Source organism: Oncorhynchus keta, chromosome 24, assembly GCF_023373465.1.
Source record: "Oncorhynchus keta strain PuntledgeMale-10-30-2019 chromosome 24, Oket_V2, whole genome shotgun sequence".
In the NCBI taxonomy this organism is placed as follows: domain Eukaryota; kingdom Metazoa; phylum Chordata; class Actinopteri; order Salmoniformes; family Salmonidae; genus Oncorhynchus; species Oncorhynchus keta.
Window position 1 is genome coordinate 36,495,112 of NC_068444.1, and position 17,310 is coordinate 36,512,421.

At 41.5% G+C, this 17,310-nt stretch overlaps 1 protein-coding gene across 8 annotated transcripts in view; it reads right to left on the bottom strand.

Annotated features, from left to right (window-relative positions):
* Window positions 1-2,511: 2,511 nt before the first annotated feature.
* Window positions 2,512-17,310, bottom strand: part of prkg1b (protein kinase cGMP-dependent 1b) — a 159,747-nt gene continuing 144,948 nt past the window's right edge. For 4 of the 8 annotated variants that reach the window (XM_035734582.2, XM_035734587.2, XM_035734580.2 and 1 more), the window contains 8 exons: window positions 8,372-8,486; window positions 6,638-6,777; window positions 4,522-4,611; window positions 4,267-4,408; window positions 3,974-4,137; window positions 3,605-3,790; window positions 3,213-3,279; window positions 2,512-3,087 (listed from right to left, as the gene is read on the bottom strand). In XM_035734582.2, coding sequence (XP_035590475.1) covers window positions 2,989-3,087; window positions 3,213-3,279; window positions 3,605-3,790; window positions 3,974-4,137; window positions 4,267-4,408; window positions 4,522-4,611; window positions 6,638-6,777; window positions 8,372-8,486 — 1,003 coding nt within the window. In that variant the 3' untranslated portion in view covers window positions 2,512-2,988. Of the gene's footprint in view, window positions 3,088-3,212; window positions 3,280-3,604; window positions 3,791-3,973; window positions 4,138-4,266; window positions 4,409-4,521; window positions 4,612-6,637; window positions 6,778-8,371; window positions 8,487-8,634; window positions 9,446-17,310 lie in introns of those variants that run through there. The other 4 variants (XM_035734583.2, XM_035734581.2, XM_035734589.2 and 1 more) reach the window with 3 other exon arrangements.

Consider the following 17,310-nt stretch of genomic DNA (forward strand, 5'->3'; position numbering starts at 1 on the left):
GAGCATCATCTTTCATATTGATTGAAAGTTACATTTTATTGTAAGAAAACGGCATATAAATAGATGGACCATAAAAAAAGCAGCAAGCCAAGTAATGACGACCGGTTAAGTTGTTTGATCTTGTCATGCAGTATTAAAACAAATATTGAAGATATCTTTTGGACGCCATCGATTTTAAGGCACTTTCAATAATGCCAAAAGCGATGTAATGGTGTTCAGAACTGGGGTGAGCGACTTCAGTAATTCAGTGGATGATGGTGATAACATGAAAAGATCATTCAAGCTTGAGAAAATATGTCGAGATTTAATTTGACAAAACATATCCCAAATATTCAAATTAAATAATGAAAGTATAACCTATTTATACATATATATATATATTTTTTTTTTAATCAGATCTAAATATTGATGTACAGAAATATTTACTTCTGGTCCTGAAATAAATAATATTCATTTGTTTTCAAGTGCAATATAAAAGTTAGAAATTATGGTAATATATGTGAGTGAGGCCTGTAGAATAGCAGCCATCTTGCCTTTCATTTAGAAATTCTAATGTTCTAAGCTCCATTTTGATGGGAAATGAAGCATGTGAATAGCAGAATAATCTCTGTATGACAGACTGATTGTATTTAGCCAATTATCAAAGTCCACTTCCTGCCTCCCTTTAAATTGTCAGTGTATTGACATAATTTACATGGGATACAGCTTTTGTCAAGTTGACATCAAAAGTAGATTATTTTAGCCTTTTAGCTAACCCTTATCCTAACCCTTTTCTTAACTTCAACCTAATTCTCCTAACCTGCTATGTTAATTATCCTAACATGCTGAGTAAGTTCTGCTAAACCTACAACGAAAAGTACATTTTGACAAAAGCTGTGTCCCTTCTAGACAAAACCCTTGCTGTGTCCCTCTCTGGTAAACCTGTTTTGTACAAGTACCAGTTTGCCCTCTAGTGGTATAATCTGTTCTTTGCTGTTTCCCCACTCAATGGTTGGATCCTTCCTTTGCACTCCCGGAAGGTCAATCTCCGAGCCCCCGGGGAAATCTAATTAGCATAATTCAAAAATCCCCATTAAAAAATCTGTCATGTTTAAACTAGAGATATCTGGGTTTTTCTTTTTTTGCATCAGATGCGTCTCAATCCACCTCATTTGCTTCATCATGTGGATTGAGAAGCATATGTCGCACTACCTCATCTCCTGAAAGGTCACAGAGCTAGAGCTATGTTTGTCAGACCATGAGACATCCCAAAAATTGGTCTGCTCACAAAATCGTCTGTAGGGTCCGAATGGTTTGGCCTAAAAACTATTATAACCCCTCTATGGAAATATGAGACTCTCGAGGATGCCCACAGGAATCACAAGACTTGTCTGAAGGTCCCTGGTACCAGTAAAAAATAATAAATAATAATAATGGAAGTACTGTGTTTATGTAGACTGTTTAGTGCCAGAAATATGGGGTTAAATACATGTTTAAAGAATAATTATTGTATGTTTCCAGATCTCTCATATCTCTCAGATATAGGATAGACACTTCAGAACAAACTTCCTTTAGAATGGGGGGGCTATCTGTTGTTCCTGTAGTGAATCTGTTATTAAATGCGTTTGTAATGGGCTAATAGCAGTAAGGCCAAATAACATGTTTAATAAATGATTATATATTTTTATATACTGCAATGGGTCTTACAATTCTAAATCAAATAGCTAAATGATCCTTCTTAAAACAATTCCATATAGCTTAGTAGAACCCCCCTTTTTTAAATATATATTTCCGCACCATTAGGTTGAATAATACTGTGAAATTGTGAAAATGACGATAATGCCCTTTTAGTGTAAGAACTGTTTGAAAATATCGCCTGAAATTTCAGCCTGTTCTGGTGGGATGGAGTTTTGGCCTGCCTGGTGACATCACTAGGTGGTAATTTAGTTAATAGGTTTGTAACTGTCTTATTGGTCTCTCTCCCAATATAAGCTAGTTTTCAGTTTTCCCCTCCCCACTCAGACCACTCCCAGACAGTTCTTGCTTGAGAATGTGAGCTTTGCTAAGAAGCTATTTTTATTATTTTTTGCAATTTTAATTTAAAACAACCAGAGTAAGGTACCTAATTGATACCCAGAAATGATTTGATATTGAGATTTTAAAAAACGGCTGCATGTGACCTTTAATAAATAACTAAATGCTAATAAATGGTAAATTCCAATATGTCCTTGCAATTTTTTAACACTGTAGGGCTTTAGAAAAGATTTGAACGGTGAAGGGAAGGCCCAAGTAGTTTTTATCAATCAAACAACTTTGCGCTTATAAATTGTGTAATTACATGTGTGTAATTGAACGTGGCGTGTGTGTGTGTTTATCCCCCAATGGAATACAGTATGCATAATAGACAATATATCATCTTTATGTGTTGTAATCATGTGTAACATTCAAATGTATAATATGATACAAAGGAACTTGTAAAAAATAACATTTTGATTATTGATGACAAGTGTTTAAAAGAGTCAACAACCCCCCTGTTGGAATTGTGGTCCATAAATGCTACAACAGTGAGCAGGAATCTCTCCCTCTCAGTCCCAATCCACTCAGTATCACAAGTAATCACTGAAAACACTGGTATTGTAAGTGCTAACAGCCACAACAAATACATAAACCTAAATATACAAATGTGTGACAAGAATAAATCAAAAACCTCTCCATGAGGGGATCCAGTGGGGGGGGCATGGTTGACGATGATGGTGAGAGACTTTTGTCGTTCTAAAACATTAGTCCCGATGCCACCTCGGAGGAGAGTGGAGCAACATTGGTGAAGGCATCTTGGTGACCCAAAGCGGTACGACTGCCTCATTCACTGTCACTGTCCGTTCACAGCGTCATCAACTGTCTGTCTCTCTGTTCTCTGCTGCCAAACCCTTGAAAGGCATCCCCAGAAAAGTCCATTATGAGGCAGGACTAGGGAGCTACTGGAGAGGCTACTACACATGGAGGGTGGTGTTAAAAATCTGTATCCCAGCCAGACATGTCATCTGGAGGAGGGTCATCGTTGTCCTCTGGGAAACTGTCAAAGTTGCTTGTGTCAGTTGAAGACGAGACCTGATAGAGAAGAGGAGGGGCTGGATTAATTGCATGTAATGGTTTAATAAAGGAAGTAATGCTAACACTGGCATGCTCTTCAGATGCATCATTTTAACATGAAACCAACTCATCTTTTTACTTACTTCAGGGATGATTGGAGGAGTCAGGGTTCCTTTCCTCAACCCTTCCCAGTTAAAGCCTTCAAACCATCTGAGTTTCAAAGAGAGAAATTTAAAAATATATATATTTTTTAAATTTTACCTTTATTTAACCAGGCAAGTCAGTTAAGAACAAATTCTTATTTTCAATGACGGCCTGGGAACAGTGGGTTAACTGCCTGTTCAGGGGCAGAACGACAGATTTGTACCTTGTCAGCTCGGGGTTTCAACTCGCAACCTTCCGGTTACTAGTCCAACGCTCTAACCACTGGGCTACTTTTAAACTCTGTTTAAAAAAATATTTGCTGTTGTTTTTTTCAGTCTAAAGTGCAATCATGGCCATTAGCCAGGCAGGGTAAAGTACTTAATTGACTTACTTGTGCTTTTGGATATCTTTGACTCCATTTTTCAAGTTTCCAAGTCTTTCCGAAGGATTGTCCCTGCATAGTTTCTTAGTCAAATTGGCAGCATTTTTGGTGATCTTCTTTGGAAATTCAATCATGTCGATTCCTCTCAGAATTATATTGTATGTCTTCATTGGATCTGGCCCTGAGAATGGTGGGCTGAAGAAGAAGCAGGAGCATTCATTTAAAAACAAATATGTGGTGCTTTAACCCTGCATCTAGATGTGGGTGGGGTTGCAGGTATGAGAGACAGAGCAGGCATTCCTTCTGATCCCAGTCACTTATTCTATTGGGTATACAATCAAATCTCCTACAGCCATATCCACAAACCTCCTCCCTCACCTTCCAGTCAGGAGTTCGTACATGAGGATTCCCAATGACCAGTAGTCAGCGGAGATGTCATGCCCCTTGTTCAGGATGATCTCAGGTGCCACGTACTCCGGGGTCCCGCAGAAAGTCCATGTCTTTTTCCCAAACCCAATCTTCTTTGCAAAGCCAAAGTCCACCTGTGAAGAGACAGGAGCGCGCCAATGAGATCTCATTGACCGAACACCCTTTCCAGCAGTTGCCGTGGGTCTTGAGCCATATTATTATACTGCAGGTGTGAAGGTGTCCTCAGGTCTCTGTCCACTCACCAGCTTGGCATAGCCTCTGTGATCCAGGATGAGGTTCTCGGGTTTGAGATCTCGGTAGATGATCCCTTTGGAATGCAGGTAAGCGAAGGCCTCCACCACGCAGGCCGTGTAGAACCGTGTGGTCGAGTCTTCAAATGAACCTCTGCAATGTGGAAGACAACATTCACGCAAGTCAGAAGGATGAAGGCAGAGGGGAAAGCAAGGCAACATGGTATCATTTGAAAGTGAATTGGTTGAGAGATGCATTTCCCATACCTGTCCCTAAGTATGGTCCAGAGCTCTCCCCCAAGGCAAGCCTCCATCAACATGTAAAGATACTTGGCATCTTTGAATGTCCTATATAGCCTGAAACACACATAGAGAACATGTCAACTGTAAATTGCGTCCTTTTCTTGGGGATAACCAAGTAGTCTATCGGAAGAGATATCAGTAGAGACACCTGGCTGAGATATCTCTACATCTAGCGAGTATCTGACATCTCTACATATACAGTGCCTTCCAAAAGTATGCATACCTTCAGAAAGTATTCATACCCCTTGACTTATTCCATGTTTTGTTGTTACAGCCTGAATACTTTTTTTTACACACAATACCCCATAATTATAAAGTGAACATTTTTGCAAATGTATTGAACATGAAATACAGAAATTGCTAATTTACATATATATTCAAACCCCTGAGTAAATACATGTTAGAATCACCTTTGGCAGAGATTACAGATGTGAGTATTTCTGGGTAAGTCTCTAAGAGCTTCGCACCCCTGGAGTGTACAATATTTACACATTATTCTATTTAACATTCACATCGACGGGGATGTAGTGGAGTGGGTCGAGAGCTTCAAGTTCCCTCTGTGTCCACATCACTAAGGACCTGTCATGGTCCAAACACACCAACACAGTCATGAAGAGGGTATGACAATGCCTCTTCCCCCTCCGGAGGCTGAAAAGATTTGGCATGAGCCCTCAGATCCTCAAAAAGTTCTACAGTTGCACCATTGAGAGCTTGAATGGCTGCCTCACCGCTTGGTATGGCAACTACAGAGGCGCTACAGAGGGTAATGCGTACGGCCCAGTGCATCACTGGGGGCAAGCTCCCTGCCATCCAAGACCTATATACCAGGTGGTGTCAGAGAAAGGTCCTACAAATTGTAAAAGACTCCAGCCACCCAAGTCATAGACTGTTCTCTCTGCTTCTGCATGGCCAGCGGTACCGGAGCGCCAAGTCTGGGACCAGAAGGCTCCTGGACAGTTATACCCCAAAGCCATGAACCTGCTGAAGAAAGCTAATGTAATGGATACCCAGACTATTTACATTGATGCTATTTTTTTGCACTGGCTCCATGCACACTCACTGGACTCTACTCACACATACTACACACACATACTACACACACACACACACACACACACACACACACACACACACACACACACACACACACACACACACACACACACACACACACACACACACACACACACACACACACACACACACACACACACACACACACACACACACACACGTGATTTATCCTGATTGCCTAGTCACTTTTACCCCTACTTACAGTACACGTACATACTGTATTACCTCAACTACCTCGTACCCCTGCACATTGACTTGGTACCGGTACTCCTTGTATATAGCCTTGTTATCATAATTTTTTTGTGTTACTATTGCCTTTAGTTTTTCTTATTTGCAAATTTGTATACATTTTTCATAATTTTTAACTCTGTATTGTTGGGAAAGGGCATGTGATTAAGCATTTCACAGTAAAGTCTACACCTGTTGTATTCAGCACGTTTTAGGTTAATTTGTGAATTTGTCTCCCAGGGTCTTGTGGAAAGCAGACTGAAATAAGTTTTTCTCTAGGATTTTGTCTGTGCTTAGCTTTATACTGTTTTATTTTCATCCCCAAAAAACTTGAGTCCCTGCCGATGACAAGCATACCTACAACATCATGCAGTCACCACCATGCGAAAACCTCCCTGATCTTTGTGGTTGAATCTGTCTTTGAAATACACTCCTCGATTGAGGAACTGTACAGATGTATGTGTGGGGTACAGAGATTATGTTGTCATTCAAAAATCACGTTAAACACTATAATTGCACACACAGTGAGTCCATGCAACTTATTATGTGACTTGTTACCCAAATATTTTGTCCTGAACATTATTTAGGCTTTCCATAACATACTTATTGACTCAAGGCAATTTGTAAAAAAATCTAAAAACATAATTCCACTTTGACATGATGTATTGTGTGACACAAAATCTCAATCTAATCTATTTTTAATTCAGGCTGTAACATAAGCAAATGTGGACAAAGTCAAGGGGTGTGAATACTTTCTGAAGGCACTGTATGTAGCTACCTGACGATGAAGTCTGAGTGGGCCTCCTGCATGATCTGCTTCTCGGAGCGGATGTGCTCCTGTTGCCGAGTGTCCACGATGTGCCTCTTCTTCAGGATCTTCATCGCAAAAGTTTTGATCTCATCGCTTTTCAGCTGCACCTGCAGGACACAGACGACGCAAGATATATAGCATCTCAAGGTCAACGACCACTAAAAGCGAAGATGTAAACATGTCCTGGCTGTGCAGATCAAGTCGTAGTCGAGCCATTTTTAACACTTGTTCTGTGACCCAGTAATAGCAGATGAGTCATGGGTCTATTCGTAACTCCGGAGGACCTGAAAATAGTTTGACTGGGAGAAGACATTCTTCACATTGCCTATGTCAGGGAGCACCTACATTTCCAGGGTCATTTAATCCCAGTGATGTCTAGCAATGGATTGCACTACAGTGAACACGATGACTGGAGGCAGGCGAAAGGCCACTCGTTTCTACTAAGGATGCCGCAGTGCCGAAAATAGGACAGGGCAGGGGATTCCTCTTTAGGCCAAGCTGCTGGGCTTTTCCTTTGCCCGCAACTCTTGAGACCCCACTGGTCCGCATTGCTCCATTCTAGCACTCACTTGATCAACCCTCACTTGCTCTGTCTATCTGTTTACATGCTTTCGAGTCTTTTATGTGTCAGTTTAAGTGTATATTCATTTTTATTGACACAATTCAAATTGTGCATTGCAATATACAGATAGCTGCCAAAATAAAGGAAACACTCGAGTAAACGAGGGATACAAATTATATTGAAGGCAGGTGCTTCCACACAGATGTGGTTCCTGAGTTAATTAAGCAATTAACATCCAATCTTGCTTAGGGTCATGTATAAAAATGGCCAGTTGCCAATTATTTTGGATACTATGGCTAGAAGAAGATATCTCAGTGACTTTGTAGAGGGGATTCAAATGAGCATAAGGGGGTGTTCTGGCAGCTCATGGTGGCACAGTGCTTTATGTTGGCGTTTCCTTTATTTTGGCAGTTACCTGTACATTGAGTCAAAAGTGTTTTCTATATTCATTCAACATATAAATCATGTGTGTGTTTTGGGTGTAATTATAAATCAATCAATGTTACAACTAGATATACTTGAAGTCTTGGCCTAGATTTGATGCAGTTAATCTCACAATTCTATTAGGCCTGTACTACAAGCAGACTGAAGTTGGAAAGTTTCAGAGAACTCCTATGCTATGTAACACTGTGGGTCACATGGCAGGGCTCCATTACCTCTTCTGCCCCTCATAGTGGAAAGTGACTTCAAATAGCCCAAAGACATTCTTGCTACCTGACCTGAGACCACTCCGTTACAGGACAAGAAGACCACGGATCCTCCCTGTCCTTTATCTCCCAATTAAGTTCAACGTCTCTTTTACTCTTTATTCCCCGCCAATGGTTTATAATGAAATAGGACAATGTGTCTCGAGAACTGTCTGGAAATGTAGAGCTCCAAAAACAAGGTATTTGATGATTCAACGATGTCTGCATCTAATGACCTTCCCTAGAGAATGAAATCAGTCGACTACTCTTGAGGACCTCCTAGCAATTTTACCACCATGGAAAAACTGACGTTGTCATCCATGGGCAACCTTGACTATTCAGTCTACCCAGTTGATACAGTATGCCTTGGGATTGGGACTGGGAGTGAAACAGTGTACAAAAGAGAGAAAGATGTTATCAACATATAAGTACATACAGACAAACAGTACATACTTTATTTAAACATCCTACCAGCTCCACACGTCCGAAGCCTCCGACCCCCAACGTGTCAATGATGTTGAAGTCCACCAGCTTCAGGTTGCAGAAGAAGGCATTTTCCGCTTCATATCTACATTTTTTTAAGTGGAAAAAGGGAAACTTCTTAGAAGTCTGGATGGAGTAGGAGGCGATAAGTAATGACAATGGCGGGGAGGGAGCCGGGAGACTGTTCTGGCGCTCCCTCACTTTCCGCACTGGGATAGGTAAGATCAACTCACGCATCTTGTCCACACCGTGGTCTGACCAAGTAGTGAAAAACAATCAATCAACTGGAGCCGTCTGATAATAGTCAATAATATGGTCAATAGAACGGAAGTATGTGCCTTGCAAGACACAGTTGTTGATCTGTTGCTTCACCAACACTTTCTACACAGCATCTGTAAGAGTTCTTTCTCGAAAGTGGAGTTAAGGCGCCATTTCCAGTTCACATTTCGAGGATTCGAATATAGTGTTATCTGGGTGTGGAAGATTGGTGAATTAGCCAGATCTTCAGATTGTGTCTGCGTGTATCGCAGTCTAAGTACGCTTTCTCAGAGTCCTCTGGGTGTGTTGAGTTCAGAGTCCAGCAGTTACAACCCTCAAGGTAGAAATCCTTACTTTGAAGAAACCACCCAGAGTTTTTGCAAACAAAACATAGAAAATAAACAGGCGTTCAGGTAGAGGTAACCTTCTAAAAGTTCAATCCAAGAAAGATCAATCCAACACTGGAACAACTCTGCAGACAGTCAATGAATTAACTTTACAGTACGTCCACTTAGACCACAAGATGGGGAGAGACTAAAGCCTTGAATCCAGACTGCAGGACAGCGACTAAGGTGGGTGTCCGTGTCAAAACAAAAAGCCAAGTGTACTCGGCTCCAAGTACCAGTGACTACAAATACTGCCTGGCTGATCCCACTGGTATTAATAGCATTTGGACATTGCTTGAGGTTCACCCAGTTAGCATAGCTCTCACACCCCTGCCATACTGCCAAACTGAGCCTCCATCATCTGCAAGGCCTTACACCTCACTTATAAACTTGGAATGCAGATCACACCTCCATATTAAAGAACCATTATGGACAGGATTTGGACCCTCACTGAGCTGAAGTGGAGAGTGTCATTTTACTGATTCCCTGTTAACTACAGTCATGAAGGATGGTATTCAATTCAGATAATTGGTGAATGAGTGAATATAATAATCCTGTATGGTTGTATGGAAAATCTGACAGATAAGCAGGCCTGAAAATATCCTGTGAACAAGGCTATCAGGTTGTTTCCCAGACATCTGAGCTACTGAGTGATCCCCCAGAATCTGTGTTGGGACATGTAACTGAGTGTCTGCATCATCTGTCCCATATGCTGAGAATGATCAGCCATCTTCAATGTGAGTTTGAGGTGAACAAAACAGGAAGCACCCATGTCATTTTAGTAGTACGAACTCACAGCACACCCTCGTTATCACAGATCTTACCCCACTGCATCACACTATGCTGGTGGGACGTGAGTCCCCAAAGACGGGGAGAGGGGTGTTGCTACTAGCCACGTCTGTAACAAACTTAATGTTATCCATGGATATAGGTGTCACCTTAATGCTTTCTGGCAGTGCGTAGAAACTGACACCAGCCAATCAGAGAGGACCATTATGGGGAACTGTCAGAGGGAGCAAAGAACCGCATCGACTAAGCCTTGACTGAGGCCAAAGTCACATTACCAAACGCACATCAGCTGATCCCCCATCGGACTGAAGTCTGGTGGCCCACCGTTGAAGCCCTACGTATTAGGACAAACCATAGGTTCAGGGTTTATAGGTCTACTCTCAACTATGACTGTGGAGACGGGTGTAAAGACTTTACTAAACGCCACACAATAATTATAAACTTTTACAAGACCAAAGATCTAGTCAATGTCTATATAAATGCTCAACTCATGTAAATTGTCTTTTTTTACAGTTCTAATGTGTCCTATTCATAATTGTTGAGTGTATAGCCTAGTGTTTTCGTTTTCTGATTCTATAGTAACAGCTTAAACACACATCTCCCCCACCCCCTCATTCGTGGCCCTCGGACTTGTCGTGGGGTCCATTTCACCAATCAACTCTCCCGAGGCCTTAAGAGGAAAAAGTTTACAGATGGGGTGTCACATGATGTAATTGGTGAGCTGCTGACAGAAGCTATGCTGAATGATGCCTCCAGTAGACCAGACTGTCAGAGGCCTCAGCGGTGTGGTGATTTTCCACTAGGTCATTCTTCAATCCCATTCGTTTGTCCTAGGGTAGCCCATGAGCATTTGGGACGTTTAGGTTAACAGTGACCTTCTCATGAAGCAGGACTGTGAATGTAAAAATCAGATCGAGTTCTAGACACTTAAACCTTATGTATTTTGTTTCACAGCCCATATGAGGCATTAGTAGCCTCCTGACTTAAGTCAAGTGACTTTCTTATGTAAGTGTACAAGCCTATACACAACGCCATGTAGCCTACAATGCTTGTAGGCATTGTAGGCTAGAAAAGTACTAGAAAATATGTGTCTTCAAACCACAACATTCCACCGTATGGATAATGGATACTACAGCTACACAATGTCCTGTTATGAGACACACTTATATAAAAATATGGGTGGGGGAAAAAAATCTAATTTCTCTCGGCTACGCCCCCGGCCCCTCAAAATACCAGAGCTGCTGCTGAAAAGCGCGTTCACGGCAAAACAGTCACATTCCTCCATTCTGACATGACTACTTCCAATATCTGCACTATTGCTGCCGTGGCAGCTGTCAAAATATCTGCTAAGTCCCAACCTGGGGCTGGATGAGGCCGCTCACCTCAGGGGTCAATGCACAACTAAGACCGACCCATATGGGTTTGACCCCCCACCTGTTTCACAATACAGCCACCACAGGGGCAGAGATAACCAAAAAATATCCCGATAGAAGTGGGCTACCAGGTGTTAATGCACAATGCAGCAATTTGACACGATTATGTCCCCTTGACCTGAAGACCTGACAAGTCAAGCATAGGTCAGTTCAACTTGGTGTTATCCTTGTCTCATTGTGTTTCTTTCATTTAGGCTACCTTGCATCTTATATTTGAATCGTGTATCCTTTGATGTTGTGAACTTGTGATGATCTTAAACTATTTGACTCGAACCATGTACTCGTAATTGTACCTTCAATTTAATTTGCCCAATTTTCTATTAAACTAATATTAAAGCTGCACTATGCAGAAATCGCTCCGCCATTCCCTGATTGCTAAAGTTCTAATAGTTTTCATTTCAGTTTGTGACAAAACAAAGCACGAATAGTCTAGACTAGAGACTGTACCATCTAAACCACTGTGAAATATATTTCCCTTACCAAAAAAGATTGTATTTTCAGCTGTTTGAAGCTGGTGTACAAAACTGAAAGTCAACGACGCAAAAACTAAACTTAAGAACGGGAAGCATAGGAATAGCCCACATAGAAGATCTACCGCTTCTCAGACTTGCTTTCAATGAGAATGACAGATCTATAGCTCATATTTCTAGGTGAATTTGGTTGGGTCACCAAAAAGTTACATGTTGCAGCTTTGCCACCATTAAATGACTACTCTACAGCTAATACTGCTCCATATATGTGCAGTTCTGTTGTGATCGTGTAGCCGTAAATGTCATGGCCTTGGGATGCTTCTGGTTCCTGGTTCCATTGTCAGAGCTAAGCACGAGGTCTAACAGTCAAACATAAATGCTTTACTGCAGCGCTGACCTGCCATCAATCTCATCTTTGTTCCCTGCCAGTCATATGGCAGTAATGGCAACTGGTGATCTGTGGGAGAGCTCGCTTCCCATAACTCATGTCCACAAGAACCGGGATAACATTCAAGCATGGTTGTCTTTTAGGTTGAACACGGTCAATGTAGGAGTATCTAAAACCTAACATCTCGGACAAATCATCCATTGCACATTTTTTGTCTAATTGTTTCGCAATTTGAATTCTGTTGATCCTCCAAAATGGGCCAAATGCTAATTTTTATGCAAAAGTATGAGCGACACATAATATTCAGCCTAATGAGAGGCCACACTATATCCATATAAAGTTGCCTATTCCTTATTTGGAAGTGCAGCATTTACAATATGTGGTTTCCTGTCATTGTTCCAAAACATAATTAACCTTGTGAATGCACTGGTACTATTCTTGAGCTGTCAAAGAGACACTGCCTAGGCTAGAACTAAAGGCCAAACACAAAAATAAACTCCTCTTGCCTAAGTGTCTCTCAATATAGTCTTTCAGCAGTCAATAGTTCACAAACCCATTGGATTTACCATTAACATTACAGATACTTTGTTGAAGACAATTGTACCGCTCTCTTAAAGAATGTAATTATAAAATAAGAAAACATAATGAAAAGTTTAATTTAGGCTCATGAAAATCAAGAGACAGTAGGACATATCTCCACAACAAAACAGGGAGACTGAAAGGAGTTGAAGAACTCTCTATCCTTGAGAAGTCAATCACACACACACACACAAGTGGAAACTGCAAGGTCAACGCTTCTGGCCTGGCTGCTCTGCACTCTTAAGACTGTGTCACACGAAGCAATTTGGACTAAATTTCTGTTGCAAATGCAAATCGAAAATGACATCATCTCACGCAAATTTGCTGATACATGAAGCAATTCAAACACAATTGAAATTGCATGCAACATCCAACCAATCCTGTCATACATCAATCACATCATGGTTTTATAAATAATTTGTTTATCAAACCGGTTGGTAATTGTAACAGTATTGATATAGACAACATGCTGGATGTACAATTTAGCTAGCTAGCCAAAGCGTTGCCTATTTGAATTTTAAACACTAGCTAGCCAGTGCAGTTAATGTTGGACAATTTCAGTTGGAACTGTACAGCGAAAGGTCTGGGTTCACTTGTAAAATGCCAGACCATGTACATAAACCATGACTAGACATGATGTCTAGAATTTTTGATTTACGTTTCCCATGTCTCGTCTGTCACAGTTTATATCAGCACTGACAGCTGTGTTGACATGACAACAGAACGATATGACGAGTCATGTCAACTTTCTTCTGCTCATTGATTGGACATTGCATTCAGCCAGTTGCAGGAAATAGGATAGATTTGTATCTCTTGCGGTCCAATACAACTAGGTTGCAGGCATTTTTGTGAGGGTGACACGTGAAGCAACCCAGATGCAACTTTGTTTCAAGCAACATCAATTGCATCTAGATTACTTTTGTGACATCAGATTTAGAAAAAATGGTTCCAAAATGGTTCTTCGGCTGTCCCCATAGGATAACCCTTTTTGGTTCCATGTATAACACTTTGGGGTCCATGTAAAACCCAAAAGGGTTCTACCTGCAACCAAAAAGGGTTCTTCAAAGGGTTCTCCTACGGGGATAGCCGAACCTTTAAGGTTCTAGATGGAACCTTTTTTTCTACCGACTGTCTTCCACTGACTGTCCACAGAAAAGAAAACGTGTTTACAGGGACCTAGCTGTAACAGCTGGCCCGGAGTTCTCCCACCCTCTAAGGTTTATAAACATAGGCCCTGTTTCGCCGAGGTAGGCAGAAAAATAAGAAAGGAGACCAGGGAGAAGGCACAGTAGCCTACAGCCAGGGAACATAGGGAACCCTAGGGGCACGGAGGAGGCAAGTAGTGGGGCAGGGGATACCAGCCTGAACCCAAGTCCTACAGCCCTCCCAGTCCCCCTTGTGGTGCCACTTTTGGTGTGAGAGACCCTTGGGGTGTAAGATACTGTACAGTTTCAGCCTCTGGGCACATTGTGTCCCCATGGTGGGGGATATAGTATTCCCTTTGCATAGAGTAAACCCTTCTGGCTTGATCTGCGGGCTGAAACTGATCTGCGGGCTGACTGATGGAATTGCTGGAGCTGGAGTAGGAGCGAGTGTATTACAGGTGAATGCACCAATTTGTAAGTCGCTCTGGATAAGAGCGTCTGCTAAATGACTTAAATGTAAATGTAAATTACTCTACAAGGAACATCTGTCAACCCGCAGCTTGACATCAGTTTGTTGACATATTCATGTTTCTACTGTAGATGTCAATGTTACCAAGACAGCATAATACATCATTGAGAACTGCACTTATTTAACATGGGAAGCGCTTGCTACCACGACTGCAAATTGTAACTCCAGACCCCAAAACGAGGAAATTAAAGATTTCCTCTCCTGTTGTTTCCTTCAGATAAGGCTTTATTTTTAGGCGTTTTTGCGTGCTCCTCATAAATCAGAAAACCTAAAATAGAGTTTGTTTTCCCAGAAACAACACAAAGCCCATTTTAACAACTACAGGTCTCTTAGTAACTAGTGAACGTCAGTAGACCCCATGGACACAAATAGAGTCTGGTCTCTATCCTTGAAAAGTCAATCATACACAAGTGGAAACCACAAGATCAACGCACAAAGCTTATTGTGAGTTCTGTATATTTCATTGACCCAACCGAACCGTGAATTACGTGCTCTCTATAGTCCAGCCCATTGATATGCAAGAGGACTGATGAAGGCATGAGAGGCCTGTCTGTCTCTATAGTGAATCAAGATGCACACAAAGGTAAAAGTGACTGTTGTTACTATACCATGACAACAACAGTTGCTAGTGATAGAGGGATCACAAAATGATATTGAGGGGTAAGCACATTGATATATCTCCTTAGTTACTAGTCTATGGCCTGTTTCATTGTCAATAAAAATATATCTCAATTCAAGAGTTGTCCATGTGTGACTGTAAACAGGCTCAAACATCAATGAAGCATTTCCTGTAGTAAGGATCCCTAAACATTAGAGGGGGCTCTTGCAACATTTTCAAATGACAGTAGAAGGGAAATACAGAGAGTGCTTTAGCCTACAATACAAATGAATTGTACATTCATAATGAATCCTGTTGTGATGTTATGCAGAAGATGGCAGAGGAATAAGGCATATAATACAATACACTGGGATCTACAGTACATCCACATTACAGATTTAGTCTAATTAAATATGCTGCCTGACACACACTCGCAAACACACACACACACACACACACACACACACACACACACACACACACACACACACACACACACACACACACACACACACACACACACACACACACACACACACACACACACACACACACACCCCTGGAGATGGAGGGCATGACACATACAGATGTCGAATCACAATTTGACCCCTTTCGTTGCAGTAGGAAAATAATCCTGCAGGAGGATTTGAATATCTGAATAAAAATGTCGAATCGCCACCAGGGGGCAGCTGGAAGCGGTGTTAGTGTACAATGCACACCGTACCTAAACTCAGCAAAAAAATAAACTTCCCTTTTTCAAGACCCTGTCTTTCAAAGATAATAAAATAAAAAATATTAATAACTTCACAGATCTTCATTGCAAAGGGTTTAAACACTGTTTCCCATGCTTGTTCAACGAACCATAAACCAATGAACATGCACCTGTGGAACGGTCGTTAAGACACAAACAGCAATTAAGGTCACAGTTAGGACACTAAAGAGGCCTTTCTACTGACTCTGAAAAACACCAAAAGAAAGATGGCCAGGGTCCCTGCTCATATGTGTGAATGTGCCTTAGGCATGCTGCAAGGAGGCATGAGGACTGCAGATGTGGCCAGGGTAATAAATTGCAATGTCCGTACTGTGCGATGCCTAAGACAGTGCTATAGGGAGACAGCACGGACAGCTGATCATCCTCGCAGTGGCAGACCACATGTAACAACACCTGCACAGGATCGGTACATCCGAACATCACACCTGCGGGACAGGTACAGGATGGCAACAACAACTGCCCGAGTTACTCCAGGAACGCACAATCCCTCCATAAGTGCTCAGACTGTCCTCAATAGGCTGAGAGAGGCTGGACTGAGGGCTTGTAGGCCTGTTGTAAGGCAGGTCCTCACCAAAAAGGTCCTCATATTTGAAGAATTTCAAATATAAAATATATTTTGATTTGTTGAACACCTTTTTGGTTACTACATGATTCCATATGTGTTAATTCATAGTTTTGATGTCTTCTCTATTATTCTATGTATGTAGAAAATAGTAAAAATAATGAAAAACCCTTGAATGAGTAGGTGTCCAAGCTTTTGACTGGTACTGTACTTCAGCAGCAAAAACCAGACAGTGGAATGTTTACAAACTCCATTATGCGAATAATATGTGACCCGATTCAGGAAACTAGGCGTATGTCGCAAGTAATTTTCTTTATTAAAATGCATTTTTTGACAGAAATGCCTTCTCAAACATTTGAACTTTCACGTGCCTTAATAGCAAACTTGTATGCCATCTGTAAATATGAATAAAATTGTTAAATTACGAGCCTTGGTTAAGCCACAGAAAAAGTGAGCAACCTTCCCACTAGCCATGATTGGCTGAGATAATGAGTGGGCTGGACATGCCGAGGGAGGAGTTCAGATTGGTCTGCCATATAGAGGGCTTCTGTCTATTTATATATATGCCATTTAGCAGACGCTTTTATCCAAAGCGACTTACAGTCATGTGTGCATACATTCTACGTATGGGTGGTCCCAGGAATCGAACCCACTACCCTGGCGTTACAAGCGCCATGCTCTACCAACTGAGCTACAGAAGGACCACATATTTGAGCTTGTCAGTCTGTGTTGGTAATCCTGATGAATGTGGCTTTAAAACAATGTATTGTGCTGTGAAGCTGCATAAGTGTTGCTCTCCACTTTCTGGAGGATCAAGTTTTGAAATCAGAGGAATTAGAGTATTATAGCTAAAGTGATTACATCTTCAAATTAAGGGCAACCGTGGTATGACATTCCTGACAGGGAGAAACGTCCATCATGCATGATTTGGGGCGGCAGCGTAGCCTAGTGGTTAGAGCGTTGGACTAGTAACCAGAAGGTTGCGAGTTCAAACCCCCGA